Source organism: Drosophila subpulchrella, chromosome X (genome assembly GCF_014743375.2).
Source record: "Drosophila subpulchrella strain 33 F10 #4 breed RU33 chromosome X, RU_Dsub_v1.1 Primary Assembly, whole genome shotgun sequence".
In the NCBI taxonomy this organism is placed as follows: Eukaryota; Metazoa; Arthropoda; class Insecta; order Diptera; family Drosophilidae; genus Drosophila; species Drosophila subpulchrella.
The window spans coordinates 250,920-276,346 of record NC_050613.1 but is presented as its reverse complement, the minus strand read 5'-3'; the positions used below and the strand labels follow the sequence as shown (position 1 = coordinate 276,346).

The following is a 25,427-nucleotide window of genomic DNA, read 5'->3' as shown; positions in this document are numbered from 1 at the left end:
ACACGTATTTTGAGTAAGAATACAACTAGACTAAAAAACTTGACCACTTTTCCCTTACGATCTCAACAGATCAAATTTTCTAAATCGTTTCTTTTAAATTTTCACCGCTCTTTCTCCCAAGCCAATTGGTTTTACTTAAGTCTTTTACGATACCTTTTGATTTATGTATAGCTTGTTACGATCGGACAATCACAGTGGATTTTCATTTTTTTCGTGTATCTACGGTAGTTGCTTTTGCACACTCTCCTGGTGCGCTTCGTCACTACGTGGTTTTTGAGAGTGATTTTTTCTCCAAGAAAAACAGTGCTTTTCATTCTCGTATGCACCGTTAGTTTGTTTGGCAATATTGTTCACAATCAATCCTTTAAAGATAACGTTCCCCCATACGGCTTGCCACTCTTTAGTCCCATACGAATCGACCCGCCCCAAAGTATAATTTTATTCTATTTATCTCAACAAAATTCATAATTTTGATATGCTCTTAAGTTGTAGGGAGTACTATGTATATAAATCAGTAATATTGACTACTATGAAAAAAGCTGTTTACATTGCTAAAAGGTGTAATCACTGGTGACTTATCACAATGTTGGTTGCAATTAGACATGCATCCTCCCGAAAAATTACCGCCCCAAAAACAAGATAAGTGCAATTACAAAATATTTTATTGCTTGGCGCACATAAAGAGCGAAAAAAATCAAATGTCGGAATGGGCGAACACTACATTTCATACACAAACTTGGTGCCGAAAAATCAAAACAAAAATGTCTGCGCAATTTGGACAACAATGAAGATCAACAAGAATACGTGGAGTCAGTTTGGGTTACTGGAGTTAATAACAGAAACACACGCACTATAAGTAAATATATAATATACATATACACAAAATGAACATCGGCTATAGGGTACTAGTAAATAATTATGATTATTATCACAATGGAGACGGCTAAATGCCACAGCAGGATCTCTGGCCCGCAGGATCGCCGGAATCCGGGACCTCGGAATCGTTGGAGCTGCGAAGGCCATCCGTATCCGCGTGCTCGAGGCGCAGTGGACTCGCATCCGGTTCACGTTGGCTGAGCTGCTCCAGCATTAGATGGGTCAGCAGATCAAAGAGCTCGGCCACGCCCTCGTTCTCCTTGGCCGAGGTTTCCACATACTGGGCGCCAACCGTGCGCGCATATTGGAGGGCCTCCTCGTGCGCCACCGCCCGCTGTTCACTTAAATCAGTCTTGTTGCCCACGATTATCAGGGCAATCTTCGTGCCGCGCATTTGCCGGAGTTCCCGCACCCAAGACTTGACCTTCTGGAACGAGTCCTGGTCGGTTATGTCGTAGACTAACAGGGCGCCATCGGACCCTCGGTAGTAAATGGGTCCGAGGGCATGGAATCGCTCCTGCCCAGCCGTGTCCCATATATTCAACTGAGCCTTCCTTCCGTCCTCCAGCGACACTTTGCGGGTCACAAAGGAGGCCTGTAGGGTGCTTAGGTGGTGAGCATTGAACCGGTCCTCCATGTAGCGCAGCACCAGCGACGTTTTGCCCACACAACCTGCAATTAAGGGATGCAATTCTACATAGCGTAATAGATTGGTTTATCAGGCCACCGAAACGCACCTTCGCCCAGAAGCACCGCCTTGAAATTTAGCGTTGGACTGCTCTTTGATCTGCGCGCGCTCATTGTGGGTCTCCGAGTTCTAGATGTCCTGTCTGGATGCACATCGGTTTTCAGAAGGGTCACGGAAAAACAAAAAAAAAAACAAGGAAATGCAAAATTTAGATTATATACGTCCGCCAGTGTGGCTGCCGTACAGCACTAATGGAATGGCACTTGGCGTTACTTTATGATAAATATGTTTGTCAAATTAACGTCGGCCAGTTAGCAACGAAAGTGGGATGGTGGAATTTGGAACATGGGGGCTCCTTTTTTTTAAATCTCATCTCTATTTAAGCCTAGTACTCACATCGACGAAAACCGCGAGCTAACCATAGGAGTGAGCGAGAGGCAAACAGGCGGCTAAAGGTTTTCGTCGGGTCTGTTTTTCAGCGTGGTACTCAGATGAGCTAAGAAAATACCAGAAAAAATACCAGATTTCCCGAGTGAATTTTCGATGAACGCCGTTAGCCGCGGCCCAAAGAATAAAGCCTAGTACTCAGATCGGCTAAGAGTTTCACTAGTCGAAAAATCTTATTCTTTGTAGTGTGACCGAAGTATTCAAAGTTCACCCGCAATGCACGTAGCATGGTCTTACTGTCAAGCGGCTGGGTTTGTTGCCAAACGGAAAACAAATCAATTGGAGAAATTTAAAAAGGAGGAGTCTGCTGGTAGACAAAGAAAGTAAAATAAAAATAAATGGAATGTTCAACGAATGTTTTTATTTATGTAAATTTGTAGTTTAAAGCTTCCTTAACGTCCCACGAATGCTTCGCCATCTTTCCCGCGCCACCGCTGTCCAGCTCCGAGTCCCAAAGGGCATATTGGACCTTGAGGAAGTCGGAGCCGGATTGGGAACGGGGTTGATCCGCTGATGCTGTAGAAAGTCGCCCAGCATCCTGGCCTGGCTTAGCGGGCGCCCTATTTTCCTCCTCCCTATAGAAGCCACCGCAGCCTCCAGCTCCGCTTAAGCTGCCAAGTAGCTGGTGGTGGTGGTGTACGGAGTCCTAATGGAGAGGACTTCGGAGATCATATTACTGGTGGTTCTGCTAAAAAGATCCTTCTATTAGTACAAGGCAACCAAATTACTTTGGCCAGATCTTACTTTCCTTGCGAAGACTCGCTCGGCAGGATGTTAATGTAGATAGCGAAGTCCCACTCGGCATGTTCCTTCCCACTGGGATTCTCTAGAGGATCTGCTTGGATTAGGCGTCCATTTTCATCTGCACTGACCTCCTTTAACCGTGTTTTGGGCTTTTCTTCCATTTACAATTATTAAATTCCCCACCGCTTCTGCACGAACACCGCCAAAGATTAAGTTTCTTATTCTTTGGGCCGCGGCTAACGGCGTTCATCGAAAATTCACTCTCGAAATCTGGTATTTTTTCTGGTATTTCCTTAGCTCATCTGAGTACCGCGCTGAAAAACAGACCCGACGAAAAGCTTTAGCCGCCTTTTTGCCTCTCGCTCACTCCTATGGTTAGCTCGAAGTTTTCGTCGATGTGAGTACTAGGCTTAAGAAATGTAATCTTTGGCGGTGTTCGTGCAGAAGCGGTGGGGAATTTAAAAATTTTAATTTATTTTTAATGAAAAAGGACGCATAATCCAAGCTGTTGCCCATTATTGTGGGACTTGACCGACAGGAAGCAATACCAGAACAGGGCAAATCCGCAGTGCTGGAGGAGATCCACCATGGAATCCCAGTGGGAAGGAACATGCCGAGTGGGCCTTCGCTCTCTACATGGACATCCTGCCGGGCGTGTCCTCGCAAAGAAAGTAAGATCTGGCCAAAATAATTTGGTTCGGACTCCGTACACCATAACCACCAGCTATTTGGCAGCTTAAGCGGAGCTGGAGGACGCGCTGGCTTCTACAGGGAGGAGGAAAATAGGGCGCCCGCTAAGGAACAGTTGGAGAAGCCATGTCCAGCCACTGCCAGGATGCTGGGCGACTTCCTGCAGCATCAGCGGATCAACCCTGTTCCCAATCCGGCTCCCACTTCCTCAAGGTCCAATATGCCCATTGGGACTCGGAGCTGGACTGCGGTGGCGCGGGAAAGATGGCGAAGCATCCGTGGAACGAAAAGGAAGCTATAAGCAACTAATTTACTTAAATAAAAACATTCGTTGAACATTCCATCTATTTTTAATTTAATTTCTTTGTGTACCAGCAGACTCCTCCTTTTTAAATTTCTCCAATTGATATGTTTTCCGTTTGGCAACAAACCCAGCTGCTTGTCAGTAAGACCATGCTACATGCATTGCTGGTGAACTTTGAAAACTTCGGTCACACTACAAAGAATAAGATTTTTTGACTAGTGAAACTCTTAGCCGATCTGAGTACTAGGCTTTATTCTTTGGGCCGCGGCTAACGGCGTTCATCGAAATTCACTCGCGAAATCTTGTATTTTTTCTGTTGTTTCCTTAGCTCATCTAAGAACCGCGCTGAAAAACATACCCGGCGAAAGGCGTAAGCCGCGTATCTTCATCTCGATCACTCCTATGGCTAGCTCGCGGTTTTCGTCGAAGTGAGTACTAGTCTTAAATGAGCAATTATGCGATGATTTTTGGAAAATATCACTGTAGGTTCAGTGATGCCAGCTCGATCCAATTAATTGGGCGCTCAATTTAAAATGAATGTTACACGGCACACATTTTTTGTTTTCCTCATAAAATATTAAGGAACAAACTTAATAAACACGAAAAAAGAATTTCAATGGCCTGTTTTCAAGATATAAGGAAAATAATCAACAGCATTTTGTTTCAAGAAATCTTTCTTGTCGCCAATTTTGTACTATTTGTTCGTAATCAGGACCTATGATAGGACTTAAGCGTTTCAGACGTTTATCCAAAATTAAATAATAAAATAAATTGGATATTTAATTATACATACACATATAAGAGGATATGCAATTAAATAACTTGACTTTTAAGCCCAAAAGGCACTGTACTCACGTATGCCTCTGCGGATATTACACTAAATGATGTATAAATTAAAACACATACAATTCGATTTTCGACACCGTACTATGGTCGGGCTGGTTTGTATTTTGTATATAAGGTATCAACAAAATGGCCGCGTTCAGCAGAACAACGCACATAATATATAGTCATGATGCAAAAAGTGTTACGCTTAAGTGACTCAAAAACTTAGGACATGACAAACTTAGAAGCATTTACACTTGTCTGGTGCAGTTTATAAAGTAACAAATTGTACTTTTTTGACGTCGTAACGTACTATGAGCGTTGAGCACAATAAACTTGGTTGCATAAAACTGATCCAACATTGATCAGTGATCATGTTGTTCTGCTGAACACGGCCAATGCTTTAAGGGTTTTTTACTTGTTACTTGATAACTTTAACAATTAAAACTAGAAATTTCTTTTCGTTACGCCTTTTCTCTCTCACTCCGCCGCATGTAAATGTCGGCTATGTACACAGAAATCACAAACAAATGTTAGTTAGTTTAACCACTAATGTTGGACCGACCGAAAAGGGGTAAATGGATACCTGACAAAGATACACGTGAATACAAAATATGAACATTGGACTAAGCGAAGGTGAGAAGCAGCAGTACATGGTAAAAGGAATCAAACAGAATCTAAATCAATTGGGCATTCCCACGCCCTGTTGGAAGCCTAGCGTCTCCTGCTGCTTCTTCACCTCGTCCTGCATCTCTAGAGCCAGCTTCTTGTACTTCTCCGCCTCCTTTTCGTTTTTCTCAATTCCATCGCCACGGGCGTACATCTGGCTGAGATTGGCGCAAGCATACATGTTGCGAAGCTCACACGCCTTATGAGCAAACTGGAAAGCCTTCTTCATGTCTTTAAGGACAATGTAGTCAGAGTCCTTTAATGGTGTCTTTCCGGCGGGCGGAGCTGGCTCATTTCCGGCCGATTCAGTCGCCGCGCTCTGATCCGGCTTCTTTTGCACTCCCGAGATATGCATGCCAGATAGATAAAAGCAGGCGGTAGCGTTGTTCATGTCGCAGCTCTTGGTCAGGAATTCCAAGCCCTGTGGAATGTAAAGAAAATTAGTATATCTACACTGTCGAAATTATGGCATGATAAACTTAGTCTTTTTTTAGGGAGAAATTGTTTTCATATAAAAAGTCAAATGGCAAATAAATCTCAAGTAATTTGAACTTGCAATTATTACCATCCATTTTGTTAGCAACTAAATGAGCAAAATGTAGATTACTTAACGCTGGTGGTGGTTCTTACTTTTTGACCAAGAGTCTCCTTGGGTTTAACTATTTGAACGCTAAATTCCAAAACCTAATTCATTTATACACTGAACTGCAGAATACTACTAAGATAAATAATGTTTGTATAGTGTTACTTTTCGTTTCCGTTCAATTTTGTTTATGACTGCAATACGAGTGAGATCGACAATGTTCTATGTATTTTAGTCGTTGGTTACGTTGCCTCGATTTTAATTATTTTGAACACAGTTGAGTATGTCTATGAACAGTTTTGGTGACTTTAAAAGGTAAGAAGTGAATATAAAAGGTCGCAAACCAAATGTTTAAACACTAAAAACATATGTACATATGTATGCCGGCAAAACAAACGAGGTATTCCGGTCATTATGATGAGTACGGTAATATTGGTTTATAAACATAATCGCCTGCTCCAAGAAATCACTCGTATTTAAATGGCGGTTTAAGACCGCGATCATCATCCTGCGGTCTTTACCTTGGGTACATTTCTGTCGATCTCCTTGGGCATGGACCTCGAGACGAGCAGCAGCCCGGAGTGGAGGCAGGCGTCCGAGTCGTTCAGGTTGCAGCCCTTCTCGTAGTACTCGTAGGCCACCCGGGGATCCCCTTTGCTCCCACTCTTTCCCTTGCCTAGGAAGCAGTAGTTTCCATACTTGTAGCAGGACTTTGCGTAACCGTAGTCGTCGCACGTCGATTTATACACCTTGGAGGCCTTCTCGAAGTCCTTCTTGATGCCCTCCAGGTAATCGCCCAGCAGGTGGCAGGCTGCAATGCGAAGCGGTAGTTAGCTATATCATATTTCGATTCCTTGTTATTTGTTTTGTAACGTTCTATTCCCTTCCCGCGCAACAGAGGTTATAGATCGCAATCGTTTTTGCCGCTGCCGGCGTCTCCGCCGACTGCGCACCCACCTTCCGGCTTCTTTTCGGAATAACAACCGAATCGGTACTCCACGCCCAACTTGTCCACGTACTCCTTTACGTCCGACTCCTTCTTCAGATCGTAAGCCATGACCAGCGATGTTTAATAGATAACAACCAAAAAGTATTATGTTATGCTTCTGCGTGCTACAGTGTTACCAGATAGTGCAATGACTTCCCCACAATTTTTTGCGATACTTATCGCCTAAAATTATTTCTACGATGATTTTAACATCGTCATTTGTAACCTCTTCCCACTATCCAAACATCCGTTCAAAAGATGGTGTATTCAAGTTTTGAGGTACGAAAATTTCCCAGTAATAGCCTGTTTGGACGGAAGAAGCTTCAGCAACAGCGCTAAAATTCCGCACCAGCGAATTTTGGTTCCATAATAAATGCAAGTGCTAGAAAGGGACAGAAGACGGTCGCTAAAATTCGAAGCAAATGTGCAAAAAATTCAGTATTTCAATTTAATTCATCATTTTTACGAGCTTAGGTTATTTCTGTACTTACCGTTTTTATACCCGTTACTCGTAGAGTAAAAGGGTATACTAGATTCGTCGGAAAGTATGTAACAGGCAGAAGGAAGCGTTTCCGACCCCATAAAGTATATATATTCTTGATCAGGATCACTAGCCGAGTCGATCTAGCCATGTCCGTCTGTCCGTCTGTCTGTCCGGATGAGATTTGGCGTACAGATTCCTGAGCTTCTTACGCAGCCCAAGTTTGTTTCAGTAGAGTGCCACGCCCACTCTAACGCCCACAAACCGCCCAAAACTGTGGCTCCTACAGTTTTGATGCTAGAATAAAAATTTAAACTGAAATGTATTGTTCTCATCAATACCTATCGATCATTTTTACGCCCACAAACCGCCCACAAACTTCAAGAAATCGTAAATATGAACGTGGATATCTCGGAAACTATCAATGATAGAGAATTGGGATCTCAGATTTAGATTCCGTAGCCTTGTGCGCAGCGCAAGTTTGTCACGCAAATATGCCACGCCCACTTTAACGCCCACAAGCCGCCCAAGTCTGTGGCGCCCACAATTTTCATGCTAGATACAAAATTTGAACTGAACTGTATTGGTCTCGTCAATACCTATCGATTGACCCAAAAAAAATTTGCCACGCACACTCTAACGCCCATAACGCTTAAATCTGTCTACCGCCGATAGGTGGCGCATTTCAATCTCGCTTTGCTGCTTGCATATCTCCATTTCCCTTTGGTCCCTTTAGCTGAGTAACGGGTATCTGATAGTCGAGGTACTCGACTATAGCGTTCTTCCTTGTTTGTATTTGTATTATTTGAAATAACGCTTATCAGTGATGAAGTTTGTACTGCTGAACGTTCATGATACATAACGACGTTAAAAAAGTAAAACATTTTAGCTGAAAAACTGCACTATGTATTTAAATGTCGTTTCGTCCTAGTGTAAGGGTTTGACAATCACTTTATAAATGTTGTAAAGAATATAAATTAGTTCATGGTTTTTTAAAAATATTTATGTTAATTCTTATCGATACTTCACTCATCTATGCACGCCAGCAACAATGTATCATGTATCACGAAAAGCTAGCGTACTATTTTTACGCTCCTTTTTTCTGATCATGATGCAAAAATTCTTGCAAAAATTCTTGCAACATGATTATTTATCATATGCGTTTAGCAGAACTATCGTAAGAATTCCATCAGTGATCAGGTATCATGTTGTTCTGCTGAACGCGTCCAATGCTATGGCATATATACTATATTTACTATAGCACTGCTGGGAGTACTTTTTACTATATAAATGCTTTGCTCCAAAAAAATATAGTTTTATATACGGCTAAGGCTTAGTTTAGCATTACGTTTCAAAATGCTTTGATCCAAGCTCCAAAGAAATTATTTCGGTCGCAGTAGTAAAATATTTTTGTAGTTACTTTCACTGCTACATTGTAGTGTTTTCAAAAAGTATTGCCAGCATAAACAAATACAGTAATCTACAACTCTTAAAAACCCGTTTAATTATGATTATAGGTTCAAACTTTTAGTTTACGTCATTGCGAATAGGACAAGACGTGTATGTCAAGAATTCATGGAAAAATAGATTTATTGTGAAATTATGGAATTATATTTTCTCGGTTTTTTTCGTTGAAAAATCTCCGAAATTAATTTTTATCCCAGGAGGCGACTTATATATTAAAATGAGTGTTGCTGGAAATCAGGTCAAAATAAACTAAAAGTAAATTAAAATGGCATTAAAAAGCTCGAAAAAAAATTAATCCAAAAAACCAATTTAATTGTTTAAGATAGCGTAAACAATTTTAAAACGCCTTCTTTATGATTATGTGTACTTTAAATAGGTACCATTCTTTCCTTTTTATTTTTTTAGTAATTTATGTACCTAGTCTTTTTCCCACCGGGAAATTTTTCTACAACTCGCTGCAGCTTGAAATGCGGTCCGCACACGCAAATCGATACAGTATTTTAGTGATTTATTCAGTATTTTTTTACGAGTCTTTGAATTCAATTCGGAATTCAGCAATTGATCTAATTTTGAAAATAAATATTGCTAGGTACTTTTTTAAGGAATGACCAACCTCCAGCTTATGTCCCTCTAGGCAGGACCTGGCACCTGTTAGACCAAAACGTGCATAATTTATTTAAAGAAAGCCCCATTTAAAGACGCATCACCCTCCCAAAATTGTTGTTTAAAATTGGATTTAGCAAAAAGACCGTATGCGAGGAAGGTGCTATAAATACTTAAAAGGGCCTAAACGGTTCTAACTTGTGAAAATTATCGTGGCGTTACTGTTGGCTCACAATAGTCCCTATTCATTTTAAAACGCTTGCCTGAATAGAAATCGAATCCTTTATAAATTTGCTAAAATAATATATTATCATTTGGAGCTGAAAACATTCCACATGCTAGCGTTCGAATTGTATTTAGTTTTGCGTTGTTTTGTATTTTTTCCGAGCAATTGAATTTGGGAGCTTCTCCCTTCGAATACGGTTTGCTTATGCCGATCAGCTGTTCGGTTCAGCGATTCTCTATGTAAACAGAAATCTGCTTAAAGCCTAGTACTCACATCGACGAGCTCACAGCCGCGAGCTTACCATAGGAGTGAGCGAGAGGCGAATACGCGGCTAACGAAAAGCGTTGGGTCTGTTTTTCACCACGGTACTCAGATGAGCTAAGGAAATACCAACAAAAAAAAACGCCGTTAGCCGCGGCCCAAAAAGTAAAAAATGTAATCTTTGGCGATGTTCGTGCAAAGGCGGTGTGGAAACTAAAAATTAAAAATGGAAGGAAACCCCCAAAATCGACTTCAGGAGGTCAGTGCAGATAAAATAGGACTCCTATTTCAAGCTGTTGCCCTTTTTTGTGGGATTTCACCGACAGGAAGCATAGTCAGCCACTGTAAGGTCAGCATAGTCAGCCTGCAGCATCAGCGGATCAACCCCGTTCCCAATCCGGCTCCCACTTCCTGAAGGTCCAATATGCCTATTGGGACTCGGAGCTGGACTGCGGTGGCGCGGGAAAGATGGCGAAGCATCCGTGGGACGAGAAGGAAGCTATAAACTACTAATTTACATAAAAAAACATTCGTTGAACATTCCATTTATTTTTATTTTAAATTCTTTGTGTACCAGCAGACTCCTCCCTTTTAAATTTCTCCAATTGATTAGACTTCCGTTTGGGAACAAACCCAGCTGCTTGCCAGTAAGACCATGCTACATGCATTGCGGCTGAACTTTGAAAACTTCGGTCACACTATAAAGAATAAGATTTTTCGGCTAGTGAAACTCTTAGCCGATCTGAGTACTAGGCCTAAAATTGCAACATCGATTTTAAGCGTCTGTGTGCAGAGGGCTTATGTGCGTTACTCTATCAAACAAATTTAAGAATTCAAAAATTTCGCATATATGTATATAACGGCTGGATTTGTTGACAAACAGGAAACAAATAAATTGGAGCATTTTAAAACGTCCAGTCTGCTGGTGTATAAAGAAATTAAGTTAAAAACAAGGAAGAACGCTATAGTCGAGTACCTTGACTATCAGATACCCGTTACTCAGCTAAAGGGACCAAAGGAAAATGGAGATATGGAAGCAGCAAAGCGAGATTGGAATGCGCCACCTACCGGCGGTAGACAGAATTAAGCGTTGTGGGCGTTAGAGTGGGTGTGGCAAAGTCTTGGATCAATCGATAGGAATAGACGAGACTAATACATTTCAGTTAAAATTTTGTATCTAGCATGAAAATTGTGGGCGCCACAGGCTTTCGCGGTTTGTGGGCGTTAGAGTGGGCGTGGCATAGTCGCGTAGCAAACTTGCGCTGCGCTTAAGCCTGCGGAATCTAAATCTGAAATCCCATTTCTCTATCTTTGATATTTTCCGAGATATCCGCGTTCATATTTACGATTTTTTGAAGTTTGTGGGCGTTAAAGTGGGCGTGCAACTATTATCTAAGCATTTTATAGTTATTATCCTTTTACCTGTTGCATACTTTTCGACGAATCTAGTATACCCTTTTAGTCTACGAGTAACGGATGTTTTACCAAGATCTAGGGTCACCAAAAAGAAAATTTAATAACAAATTAGTCTCGTTTTTACGTTTTTTAATCGTGCTGGCCAAACCGTAAAACCGTATTTAATTTCGATCTGTTTGACTCTAGCTCCATTCGTTTTGTAAATACCTTAAAATAAAAACGTATTTCTAAATTTTTGGTGAGATTCTATTCCTCGCAGATTTTGTAACTATTCGTATTATAAATAATTTAGTTTAACAACAACCAACTGCAATTTTCCTTCTTATTTGCCTTCTCCTGGACAGATTCCTAATAGGCAGATAAAATGTTAAAAAATCTAGAAAATAGTTCTGAAACATGGATCAACTTATAGTTCTGAATGGCACTGTCTTTACTGTGTCAGATCATCATGTTTAGTGCTTTGGTAATCGTCTGATCTGCCTATTTTAATAGACGGACGCTTAATTAAAAACGCTCTTGTCCAATTAGTGACTGTTTAGATAGATGATGATGCCCCCGCCCGCTCTAAATATATGTACTTATGTATTTGTGTTTGGCGGATAATTTTTGCGGATCTCGGAGAAATCTCGGCAAACAAAATAAAGTTGTCCACATGTCACTTAATCCGGAAATAAATTTTAAACAAATACCAAATTGTTTGAAGAACCCTTCTGATGGACTTCTGAGTAAGCTGTAAAGCTGTATGTAGAAAGGTTAATCAGAACGAATGATTTCAAAAGATGAAATAATTGTTTTATGTCAACGAAAGTAAGAAGAGGTTCTTCGATTTTAGTTACGTTACTTAGATGGATTCATTTACGTATTGTGTTTATATTATTAATATTTAATATTTCAGGTATGGTTTTCTTTTGATTGCAACCTTGTAAACGAGCATTCCTTTTTTTCGGTGTAGGACCAGGAAAATCTGGATGCGAAATTTATGGACAAGGTACCAAGCCCCGAAGCAATGGCACGAGTCTGTGCTTAACTCTAATTAGTTGATCGCTCTACCATGACTTGACCTTTGCCGATCGCCAATGCCCTCAAATAAAACCGACCAAATGAAAATAAAAAACGGGAAACTGAATAACTGAAACACTGACAAACAATGCACCCCACAACCAGCAAATACGATCTTTGAAAAAATAAAATACAGACACGCATACCAGACAGCAATTCGCCTTTGAATAACTGCTGGCATTAGTCTATAGTCAGTTAAACTGTATTATAGTGGTACACATAGTACCTACATATATAGACACACACGCTCGAATCCAGAGCCAAATCAAGCTCGGCAAAAAACATAAAATAAGAAAGAAAGCTAGCCTAGGCAAGCCAAAGTTTATATACTCTTGCAGATTAAAGAACATTAGGGTTTTAAGCCGTATTATTAAAATAAAAAATATATATGTGTTTTAATCAGATATTTTTCAAACTCTATAAAAAAATTATAATTTATATTAATATGCCAGTTTGTAAAAATGTTATTTTGTGGTCTGTTAGCTAAATTTGTTAAATTAAAAATTTAATTATAAAATATTAAAGAAATGTTACATATCGATTTATATACTTCTATGTGAAAAACAACCAATTCTGGCGATTAGTAGGAATACTGTATGCCTTAATTTTCCAATTTTGTATATGGCATTTATAAAAAATTTATTTTTTTAAACACTTTAATAAAATTCTTTAAATCTTAGAATATAAAAGAAGACCATGATAAAGCGATGTTTTAATATAATTCTGTTAGTTTTTCGACCAATAGGACATAGTTCTTTTATCCGGCTCGTTTCGACTTTAATACTTTCTCCTATAGAAATACGATTTTTCTGAAAATTTTATGCTGGTTAAAATTAAAGACTAGTTTCTGCAGAATCGGACAGACGGACATGGCTATACCAACTTGTCAAGTGACGCTAAACATGAATATATTCTTTTTATAGGGTCATTGCAAAATTATAATACTCTTTGTAAGGGTATAAAAATAGTGAGCTCGGTTTGGACTAAAACGCTTTAAGCACTGATTCAGAATCAGTTTAACGTCAACGTCGGCGGCATCAAGACAATATACACACAACCCCACAGGCCAATCCATATAAAAAAATTCCAAAAAAAACAGAAATATAGAGAAAGAGAACCAGATATATGTACCAATCAGAACATTTTAGACAACGATAAAGGAACGAGAACGGAAACGATTACGAAAAGATCGAGATTAATGTCAGCGAGTATAAAATCGCGAGTGAACGTGGAACCTAGCGAATCAAAACGGAACAAATCGGGGAAAACGCTACGTAACGGGATTCGCCTTAGTGTTTTTGTTGTTGTGCCATAACCTTTAAGTGAGAGTGTCAAGAGCAAGGTCCAAAAACAACATAGATACTGCAGTCGGACTCATACTGCTCGGTATCCCTAATATAAGACCTAATAATTCGCATTGTCGTTTACTATATTTCGAAAATATTTATTTAAAGAATCCTTAAACTCTATATAAAGGTTTCATAGCATTACAAATTTCAAATATTTAAAATCAACTTAGACTTTGGAATATTTGAGTTGAAAATCCATCCACTTTTTTCTTTTCCCCTTATACATTCATGAAAAATATAATAGACACGATCTGGTTTGGATTCGTTTTCTTTAAATATTTCGTAAAATCAACATTTTTAAAATTATTTGCTTTAATATGTGCATTTTACGTGTCCTTGAAAACAAAGTACAAAACCATTTTTAATTTAATTAAGTTTTCCATTGCAGGAAAAATAATATATGTATATTAATTATAAGACTGTTAGGACTCGACACTCAAGTTTGTTATTCCTCGGTGCCGCGCCAACTCTAAAGCCCCCAAACGCGAAAGCTCAAATTTTTTTGCCGCCCACATGTTTGATTTTGTAAAAGCTTAAAGAGGGTATTCCTGTCCAGCGGGATTATAAATATATATTTTTTTATTGTCCAATTTTGTTTATTATATGAGCAAAATATTTTTAAAATGCGCTTTTCTCGAAACCACGTTAAAAATAAAATCGGTTTCTTATTTTCAAGGGGCTGGGTCAAAAACTCGGGCCTCTTTGGAGTCCCCGAAATTTAATCTATTTTCTAAATCTTTTTAGATTTTTCAGCTATGTTCATTTTTGTGGGCTGTAGTAGCTTTTTTCATATGGAGCTAAGCCGTCATTTTGTTCTTTTTGTATATGGTGATCATTAGTTTAAAGGTGAATAACAGGAATGGTAACAAGAATATTCCAAAAAAAACCTTTGAAAGGAAGTTTCGATACCCTTGCCAGTCGTTCCCGTGGGAGTATTGTATACACAGAGCTTTCCGATTGTTAGTTTATAAAAAACTAAGTACAGAAATTGTAAGATAATGTTTCACTTTAATTTACTACAGTATATGTTAGTCGACAACGAAATATAACGGTCTTTGTATTATTTCGACATTAATTATCCGAACGTTTCTGTGGCAGCTATATGATAAATTCGAATTCGATTTATTCGCAGTTCTAAAATATTAAAAGATTGATATCCCCAAGAGTAGAAGTTAATATGTCAAAAATTACCGAAACTTAAAATTTTTTTAGAAATAGTTTCTTGATCATTCCTATGGGAGCCATAGGTTATAGTTGTCGGATCCGGCTTAAACTGAGAGACTAGTTTGCGTATAAACGGGCAGACGGACGGACAGACGGCGGAACCGACGGACGGACAGATGAACGGGCAGACGGATATGGCTAGATCGACTCGTCTAGTGATGCTGGTCAAGAATATGTATACGAAACGTCTCCTTCACTGCGTTGCAAGCTTCAAGTACAAATATTTAAATATTAAATATTTAGGTAGCTGGACGGGAATCCCCCTTAAATTGAATTTTGAAAACAGTCGATTTGCTGCTTGTCTTTCTACATATTTCCGTTGCATTCCCTTTAGATAAGTAGTAAGTATTTGATAGCACTAGTTTACAGCCAAAATTCCCCAAGAAGGAGGATGGTCGTTCTCGTTAGAGTTGGACCCCTTGATCACAAAAAAGAAGACTACAAAATTTTAAATGGATACGTTTTTTTAAAGATTTTAATAAGAAATGGGTTTTTGGTATCTCTGTGTTTATTATTATATATCGAGTTGCGCTTAAGAGACATAGGTAATTTATGATTTCGTTTACAATTATAATGTCACTGTATATTGTATATTGTGAGCTACAACTGGGACCACTTTGAATGTGTAAAATTTTCTTACAATTTAGTGACTGTAAGGCGTCTGTAGATATCGTAAAAGCTCGACCACTAATCGAGACGTGAAGCACTTTAAAGTTTCCGTTCATACGAACCAAACAAGCCATACTTTTACAAAATCCATGGTAAAATAAGTTACATTTTATTTTTCATTGCTTTGCATTGTTAGACCGATAATAGAATTGCGCCTGATATTAGAATTTTAGTATTGACTAACGTAAGGAGGTTCATAATAATCCTATAGGAAGTGCTGTGAAACTTTTGTTTTAACGTCACTAAAATCGACTAAAATCGGTAATTGATAAAAACTATTTAAGCAAGTAAACATATACGAATTAAATTAATATTATATAAGTATACATATACCGAAATTTATATAAAAAGTGAGTATTTGTAATTATTACATGTTTTTTTTATATTTTTACCAATATTTCCGATATTTCGTAAAAAAAAATGTTTCAAAACATTGCCTAAGGGAATAATATGAACCTCCCTACGTTGGTCAATACTGAAATTTAAATTTCTGCTATTTTAACATGGATTTTGTCCATACTTGGCTTGATTTGTTTGTATGGACGGTAATTTTAAAGTGGTGCACGTCTCGATTAGTGGTCAGATGTTTTTCGAGTTTCTACAATATCAGCAGACGCCTTACAGTCACTAAATTGTTAAAAAATTCTACATTTTCAAAGTATGCTGAGTTGTTGCACAAAATATACTCAATGTAGCCTATTCATATATTTGGCTAAATTAAAGGGTGGCATTATATTTGTAAACTTATTCATATATCACCTACATTTGATAAGCGCAACTGGAGATATAATTAACAAGAAAGGAAGTTAACTTCGGCAAGTCGAAGTTTGTATACTCTTGCAGTTATAAGAAATAATCAATGTTAGTAACACCATGTTACATTTTTAAGGATTGTTGCTAGCTTCATTGATATTTGTGTAAAATTAAAATTGTAATGCTGAAAAGTTAAAATATTCTATATCCCAGAGTAAAATAAATTACGATCAAAATCAACAAAGCAAAAATTTTTTTTAAAATTTTTATTTCATTATTTCTCTGACCGATTCTTTGACAGCTGTGTGTTAGAGTCGTCCGATTTTTATTAAATTTAATTCGAAATTCCCAAAAGTACATAAAATGATATTTTCAATAGTTTAAGATAATATGTCAAAAAACACCGAAGCTATAATTTGTATCATCTTATTTCCCCACCAATTTTCCGATCGTTCCTATGACAGCTATATGATATTGTCGTTCGATTTTGATAAAATTATATTTGAAATTCAGAACTAATTAAAAAATGTTATTTTCAAGCGTAGGAGGTTATATGTTAAAAAACACCAAAGATATAAAAAAAAAATTTTTTGTATACAATTTGCAAAAGAAATAAGACTTTTGGGAAAGTTTCAGCCCGATAGCTTTAAAACTGAGAGACTAGTTTGCGTAGAAACGGACGGACAGACGGACAAATGGACATGGCTAGATCGACTCGTTTAGTGATGCTGATCAAGAATATATATACTTTATGGGGTCGGCGTCTCCTTCACTGCGTTGCAAACTTCTGACTGAAATCATAATACCCTCTGCAAGGGTATAATAACACGTAGATACCAAAAAATTTTTATTAAAAAATCTTTTAAAAAACTTACTCATTTAAAATTTTTTTAGTCTTCTTTGTTCTGATCTAGAGGTTCAACTCTACCAGAAACTATCATCATCCTTCTTGGGTCAGTTTTAAAACATTATTTTGTAAGCTAGTGTAGTCGAGATACTCGACTTAGTGTTCACTCTTGTTATACCCATTACTCATTGAGGAAAAGGATATATTGTATTAGTATGTAACAGGCAGAAGAAAGCGTCTTCGACCCTATAAAGTATAAATATGGTTTATTAGGAGCATTAGTCGAGTCAGTCTAGCCATGTCCGTCTGTCGGTCTATCTGTCCGTATGAACGCTGACATCTCGAAATCTATAAAACCTGGAAAATTGGGATTAGGCTTACCGATTCTTGGTCAACATCGCAAGCTTGATTTAGCTAAACCCATAACGCAAAAGCCTGTGTGGCGCCCACATTTTAGAAAACTTTTTTAAAGTGTAAATGGGATTTGTTTCATTATCAAAAGCCACATACATGGCAAACATTTGTCAAATCGGACCATTTATTAAAAAGTTATAAGCAATTAAATTTTTACCACAAGGTAGAGCCAGTTCAGGAAATCGTAAACAGTGGCTTTGTCGCTTGCAAATCTATATCTCCGGCACACTCCCTATAGTGTTCCCTCTTCTTATACCCCTAAAGAGAGTGTTATAATTTCAGTCAGATGTTTGTAACGCAGTGAATATAAAGATTATATGCTTTTGATCAGTATCACTAGACGTCGGTCTAGTCTATGCGCAAAGTAGTCTTTCAGTTTTAAAGCTAGAGGGATGCAATTTTCTCAAAAGTTCTATTAATGTCGAAACGAGCCGGACCAGACAACTATATCCTAAAACTTTCATACAAACGACCTCAAAAAAATTAGAAAAAATGCCACATTTATCATGTACCCGTTTCTCAGATAAACAGTTTAACTTATTAACTAGTAGTCCGATTTAATCAACTTTTGGCACATCAAAAGATATTGAAAAATGAAGTGTTAATTAACACGGGAAATATATCTTTACAAATGTGGACGCCACAAACTTTTGCGATCTGTGAACGTTAATAGCGTTAGCCCATATAGTTTCCAAGATCACAGCGTTCACATGGAGAGACAGAGGGACATGGCTAGATTGACTTGGCTAGAAATCTCTATCAAGAATGTACATACATTTTATAGAGTCGGACACTTGTCCTTCTACCTTTTACATACTTTTTCCTATTACAATATACCTTTTTATCATATTGATCATATTCTGTTACATTGTGGGGCATCACGATTTCAGAATTTCAAAATTTTAAATGCAAAAATTATAGCTGACATAGGAACTATCGGTATGTTTATATACTAATTAAGGTTTAAGCTGCATGGCTTTATTAACTATATTGCTTGGTTATAACTTTTGAATGACTGGTCCGGACAGACGGACATTCTAGTATACCCTTTTACACTACGGGTAATGTGTATATAAAGCCTTTTACCTTTCATAACGCAGGCAAAAATTAGTTTTGCGTAAACCGAAGCACCAATTTAAGCATTTTGAAAAGTAAAACGAAAAAAAAATTGTGAAAGTAAATGCCGGAGCCCAGCTGTATATTATAAATTATTATTTAAACAATTTTAGTTAATTTAAGGCATGCAAATTTGATAAAAACGAATACGAACCAGATCACTTTTTTTTTATTTACTGTAGCCGAAGATTATTTTGGGACATTGATCGAGGGAATCAAACAAATTAGAAATTGTTATGTCTTACCCGCGCTTACGGTGCTCTATTATGCATTTAAGGCTTACCATAAGAACCGCATTGGTATCATATTTTATCACTGATACTTACTGTTGTCTTTAATCACAAGTTTATATTAAACTTCCCAAACATTTCTTATTTTGTCCTCCCTTTTTTTAACAATGAAAGCTAATTCAATCAGTGATTTAACCTTGTTAGAAACGGAAAATTCTAACTTGTTATATACACTTGTACCGCGGAAAACAGATTTCTGTATTTTTTTATATGGATGTAACGTTTTATTCAATTTAAATAATATATATAATATATACAATTTAAACATAATAATATAATAATAGTTTCAGTTTTTTTAAATAGAAAATATTGTAGTTGTAGAAACTGACCTTAAATAATTTCAAGTTCTCGCGACGGCCCCGATTCCCGGAGAACGGCTTATGCGAATCAAAAATGAACAACAAATTAGTTAGTCATTAATCCGTTACTCGTAGAGTAAATGGGCATTCTAGATTCGTCGGAAAGTATGTAACAGGTAGAAGGAAGCGTCTCCGAACCCATAAAGTGTATATACTTTTGGTCAGGATCACTAGCCGAGTCGATCTAGTCATGTCCGTCTGTCCGTACGTCCGTCTGTTCTTCTGTTCTTCTGTTCTTCAGTTCGTATGAAAGCTGAGATCGGAAATTATAAAAGCTATGATGTTGGGATTTGGCATGTAGATTCTTGGCTTCTTGTGCAGCGCAAGTTTGTTTCACCAGGGTGCCACTCCCACAAACGACCATAACACTAAAACCTTCTAGCGCCCACATTTTTTAATATTTTGTAAATGAGATTTGTTTCTTATTATCAAGACCCACCTACAAGCTAATTATTCAATGCGGACAATTCATTATAAAGTTATAACGAAATAATAATCAATATTTTGCAAATTCAATCGAGATTGCACGCTACGTGCAGCAAAACGCCTGTTTTTACTTATACGCCAACAAGCCGCTAGGGGCGCTATAGGCTAGTTGGCGTTATAGGCAAGGTGTCGCTATAGAAGAAAAAGATAGCTGGCGCTATAGGCTAGGTGTGCTAGTGAAAAAAGCAGAGTTGCTTTAAGCATATCTCCATCCCTCTCGCACTCCCTTAAGCTTAATAACGGGTATCTAATAGTCGAGGCCATTGACTATAGCGTTTTTTCTTGCTTTAAGTATCAAGTCACTGAACCAAGGAGTTTCGCATATTTTCGATACAGCGGAAATGGCGACGGTTTGAACAAAAAATTTATTTTTCAAAATAATCAAATATTAAAAAAATGAATAAGCCTTTGTTTTGCGATTAAATAGATCTTTATCTTATATGAAGCAAGGAAAAGCGATAAGACATACGCGGAATCGTGACCGTCGCAAAAACCATTTTCGGGAAAATACCTTTCCGAGACTATCGGGATTAATATGCCAGTCCTTAGGTAGCCAGAGCTTTTTATACCCGATGTTCGTAAAGTAAAAGGGTATTCTAGATTTGTCGGAAAGTATATAAAAAGTGGAAGGAAGCGTTTCCGATCCCATAAAGCCGAGTCGATCTAGCCATGTCCGTCTGTCTGTCCGTCCGTGTGAACGCTGTGATCTCCTAAACTATAAAACAGAGTTGAGAATATTAGATTTAGATTCCTTAGCTTCGTACACAGCGCAAGTTTGTAACCCGAATATGCCACGACCACTTTAATGCCTACAAGCCGCTCAAAACTGGCTCTTACAGTTTAAGTGCTAGAAAAAACGAACTTAAAATATTGAGTTCAACTTTTAAAAAATTGAGAGAGATATGACGATACTTGATAAAATCTTTATTATTTCTGCATTCATATAAGTAAATATTGTTATCTACCAAATCTACAATATTCTGTATGTATTTGTAGAATCTAGTTAAAGCATTCTTCAAGGGGTTACATGGGGTTTAAAAAAATAAGATTTTTGTGTTTTTCTACCCTTGCATATGATACCCTCTGATGATTTCAGTCAGAAGTTTGCAATGGAACGAACTGGGTCGTAACGAAATAATCGGAAAAGTAATGAAAAATATTTTCTTTTAATTATAGCTTCGGTGTTTTTTTGATATATTATCTTCTACGCTTAGAAATATCTCTGTAGGTCTGTATATACATTGTTCCCACAGGAACGACCTGCAAGGGTCGGCGCTAGATGAGTTTTATCGTTATGGTCGATTGGAAGCATTACAACATTCTAGCTCTTATAGTTTCCGAGATCTCAGCGGTCATACGGACAATCGGACATGGCTAGATTGACCGGCTAGTGATCCTGATCAAAAATATATATGTATATACTTAATGGGGTCGGAAGCGCTTGCTATAACATTCTTTCCGACGAATACAGAATTCCCTTTTACTCCACGAGTATCGAATGAATTTATATGTCATTCTACAGAATTGCTAGTTTAAAGATAGTCAAAAATCGATTTTTTATTCAGGAATAAATATTTTTCTTCCTGAAGCCAGCAACAAAAAGTTTTTGTATAAACATATATGTATATATATGTATATACTTTAGGGCGGTCAAAATTCTTGTTTTCACTTCTTCACATGGTTGAATAAAATTTGCAAAAAATGTATTCAATAATTACAATTTTTGGTTGTCTATGCTATGGGGAGTGCGAGAAGATGGAGATATGCAGAAAAGCGACCGTTCACAGTGGCACACCCCGCAACGATGCCACCTAGCGTCGATTTCCTTATATGCTTATAACTTTTTATTGGATGGTCCGATTTTAACATGAAGATAGATATTGATAATCAAAACAAAATGGTATTTACACTTTTACAGAAACCTTCAGCATGTGGGCACTAGACAGGTATTAGCGCAGGTTTATGGTCCTCTATGGGCGTTAGAGTGGGCGTGGCGTGCTGAATCAAACTTGCGTTGTTCCAGAACCTGAAGAATCTGCATGCCAAGTCCCAACTTTCTAGCTTTTGTACTCTCCGAGATATCAACATTCAAACGGACGGACAGACAGACAGTCGGACAGACGGACATGACTTCATCGACTCGGTTAGTGAACATGATCAAGAATATATGTTACATACTTCCCGACGAATCTAGTATAGCCTTTAACCCACGAGTAACGGGTATAAAAATTAACGACAAATACCGCATTCTTTTTTGGAGGGAAAACTGAAGTCAGAATTAGACACAACGGACTTTTCATCCAAGTCAAGGCCACAAGGCCATAACGCGTTTTTTTCAAAAAATTTCGTTTGGTATACCTCAAATTTCTCAATGCGCACCTTATAGGCGGATGAGAGTAGGACCTTAAAAATTTCCAAGCAAATATGTACCTACTCCTACATATGAATATTCCTTGTCTGAAAATTTATTTTCCTTTCCTTTAACAATATAGAAAAACATGAATTCGTATAGCGGAAAAAGAAAAAATGTACATATGCTACTTTTAGAATCTTAAATATAGGAATTATTAATTGACTTTATTGTTATTTTTTTAACGTGTTGTTTTCCCTTGGTTCTTGCCTTGTAAATGACAATTTTGAAAGATCAAAAAATTAAATGCATACGGTTTTCATAGATGCTTTAAAAAATACATATATCGCCAGATCGCCCGACTTTCGAACGGATCGAGATGCAGAAGCGTCTTGCCGAGGTGTAATAGTGTACGTGTTTGTGCGGTGTCCGTGCGTGGCAGTTTGTGTCTGGTCCTCAATTGCCTCCGTTTTGTCATCCGCCATCCAACACCCACAATTCCAACTACCAGGGGATTCTACGAGCCATTGTGAATCTGGATCTTTAGCGCAAATTGAGATAACTCTCGCCGTCTCACTTAAGCCGAGCTAAAAGAGACTAAAGGCAAAGAAAAGGAAAGAGAAAATCAACACCATTGAAGTGGGGATTGAGATTGCGCTTCATACAACGGCGCATCGCAGTTTACGAGTGTCCATCACCACTACAACACCGTGCAGCAATGGAAGACTATTGGGGTCTTAGCAGCACTACGGGTACATAATCACCAACCTAACAAGCTAAAGGCTAAGCTAGTAATAAGCTCCAAAATTGAGATAAGCTATGCCTATCATTCTACAATTATCCGCATAAAAGTGTGCCCTCTCAATCAATTAACCTGAAAAAAACACAAAAAAACAGAAACAAATCGTACCGAGAGGAAAAACAAAAGTTCAAAAACTATAGATAAGTTTAAAGTTTATGCCACAAGTGTCTCCTCAACTAATTTCCAAGAAAAAAACATCGATCGTAAATTATTCAAATTTTTTTCTGTTATTTTTATGTTTTGTGTGACGGCCCTACGGCGGCGACAAAAAGAGAGAAACAAATTTAATAAATCAATTAAGTCACGAATGAGATGGAATAATTTTAATGCAGTGCAATTAAGTGTGTGTGTGTGTGTGTGCGTATAATAACGTCATAGGTCCCATACTTACACAGGGCTAAGCCGAGGAAAACGGTTTTTTCTGCATAATTTTACTCATATATATATGTATGTGCGGATCTCTTTATGGCCCCGCGAGTGCATGTGTGTGAACATGAGTGTGTACGCGTAAACTAAGGCATATGGATCAATTGTCTAAATTGGCTCATTAAGTGATTTTAATGACATTTGCTATTCACACTGACAACCAAAACTATGTCTTGTTTGCTGTTTTTTTTCTTTTTTGCTTTTCTTTTATTAAGATTTTCTTTTAGGTGTACTTCCAAGTTAGTTTCAGTTTATTTATTTAATTTCTTTCCTTAAAATGACATGCTATGGGGCGCATGTGCAGTGTTAAATGTAACTATAAAATCGCGTGCACCATGAGGCGTATGCGCAATATCCCATAAGCAAGTAATCTAGAATAACGCTATAGTCGAGTGCATTCATGCCTCCAGGTAATAAAATGGTTGTCCGATCGAGCGAACATTAGGTAAGTCGAAGGAATTAAGAACATAAATAGTATTATTGTATATTTATTTCGCATAACACCTTACAAAATCTCGAGTTAATTTTGATTTCAAAACTATACTTTGATTAAAAGAAACCGGGAAAACCAAACCTACCTAAAGCGGAAAACATTTTTAATATATTTATTCGAAGAATTAAGAGGTATTGTATTTTATAAAACGTATGTAAAAGGTATGTGATATATATCTTAGTTCGGATCACTATATAGGACAAATTGACCATTTCCGTTGACTTAAAGTCTCGAACCCACCAGGTTGAATTTAACAAAAATATTTTTAAGAAATAGTGTCACTGTGGACGGCACTACACGTAGTTACGAAGCGCACAAGGAGAGTGTGCGAATATATACTATACATATATGTATATATTATTATATATAGACGAAGAAATTAAAATCTGCTATGAAGGTCCGACCGCGAAAATTAAAAGTATTGCATACCAAGACTTAAAAAATTGGCTTGGGAGAAAGAGCATTGAAAGTGTAAAGGGAAAGATTATGAAAAATTTGATCTGTCGATCTGATCCTTAAAATACAATGTCGAATGACACTTATATGCTAAAGTCCGAAGCACCTATCAAAAGTTACTCGCAAAACAAGATTTTGAATGACTTTTCAAAATGAAAATTTCTGTCCGTTTGCTTGTGGGTTTACATGAATCAAATCGCTGTTTCAGGTTCCTCAATTAATTTTGACTTCTTTATGTAACCCGAGATAAAACACTTTTGTTCTACGACTTTTTAAAAACAACGCTAGTTTAGCGGAAAATGTACATACAGCTGCGGCAACAAAAATAGCACCAATGTGTAGGCAATTCTTCTTTGTGCTACTAAATGGTCATATTTTGCAATATATTTATTCTGTTTGTAAGGGTAAGTAGGGTTACATATCTACTTACTAAAACAAAAGTGGTTACGCCCACAATGCGGACGGTTTTTAAAACTTCGATACATTTATCATAAAAGTAGCAAAATTATGCGGCAACAAAAATAGCACCACTTAAAGAAAAGGCTTAAAAACTTAAAAATAACCGCGATTTGAAAATTTTTTTTGATTGAAATGTATGATTTTATACATCCTAAGTTAAAAAAAATATTGTTCTAAAGCTTGGGCTTCAACAACAACAACAACAACGACCGACCTGACGTCACTAGACACCAGAACCTTTCCTTGGCAAAATTGTTGTTTGACTCTTTCAAAATAGCTCCAGGGCAGATTTTTTTCTTCAGTTTGGCATTAAAAACATAGTTTTTTAACATTTCTGCAAAGATTTTCGATTTATTTTAGTTCTGGGGCTTAAAAGGTCCCCATTATACCATTTAGCTTAAGGGTTTTGATACTTTAGACGACTTTCTATCAGATTTTTTTGGTTTATAATCGTGGTAAAGCTTCCAAAATAAAATAATTTTGTATTACGAATATAATTGCATCATAATTTCTGAGCTATCAAAGTTTACATGTTGATCCTGTATGGGCTTACATTATGACCTGGTACCATTATTATAGTACGAGTATATGCCCATACCATGATATT

General features: G+C 37.5%; 3 protein-coding genes across 6 annotated transcripts in view; 1 reads left to right on the top strand and 2 right to left on the bottom strand.

Annotated features, from left to right (window-relative positions):
- Positions 1 to 644: 644 nt before the first annotated feature.
- Positions 645 to 1,818, bottom strand: LOC119557964 (ras-related protein Rab-21). 2 transcript variants are annotated; one of them, XM_037871007.1, is made up of 2 exons: positions 1,614 to 1,818; positions 645 to 1,569 (listed from the first exon to the last, which is right to left on the bottom strand). In XM_037871007.1, the coding sequence occupies exons 1-2, from the start codon at positions 1,675 to 1,677 to the stop codon at positions 944 to 946; spliced, it is 690 nt and encodes a 229-aa protein (XP_037726935.1). In that variant the 5' UTR covers positions 1,678 to 1,818; the 3' UTR covers positions 645 to 943. The 2 variants fall into 2 exon arrangements, with proteins under 2 accessions (XP_037726935.1, XP_037726936.1); XM_037871008.1 differs by having other exon boundaries at positions 645 to 1,548; positions 1,614 to 1,816.
- Positions 1,819 to 4,657: 2,839 nt separating this feature from the next.
- LOC119556207 (cytochrome c oxidase assembly factor 7 homolog) lies at positions 4,658 to 6,946 on the bottom strand. The gene is made up of 3 exons (XM_037868166.1): positions 6,784 to 6,946; positions 6,348 to 6,637; positions 4,658 to 5,664 (listed from the first exon to the last, which is right to left on the bottom strand). The coding sequence occupies exons 1-3, from the start codon at positions 6,881 to 6,883 to the stop codon at positions 5,257 to 5,259; spliced, it is 798 nt and encodes a 265-aa protein (XP_037724094.1). The 5' UTR covers positions 6,884 to 6,946; the 3' UTR covers positions 4,658 to 5,256.
- A 6,413-nt stretch (positions 6,947 to 13,359) lies between these two features.
- Positions 13,360 to 25,427, top strand: part of LOC119556205 (sodium/potassium/calcium exchanger 3-like) — an 85,944-nt gene continuing 73,876 nt past the window's right edge. Inside the window, exons 1-2 of one of the 3 annotated variants that reach the window (XM_037868163.1) lie at positions 13,360 to 13,601; positions 22,538 to 22,936. In XM_037868163.1, the coding sequence (XP_037724091.1) occupies positions 22,903 to 22,936 (34 nt within the window). In that variant the 5' untranslated portion in view covers positions 13,360 to 13,601; positions 22,538 to 22,902. Of the gene's footprint in view, positions 13,670 to 22,509; positions 22,937 to 25,427 lie in introns of those variants that run through there. The other 2 variants (XM_037868162.1, XM_037868165.1) reach the window with 2 other exon arrangements.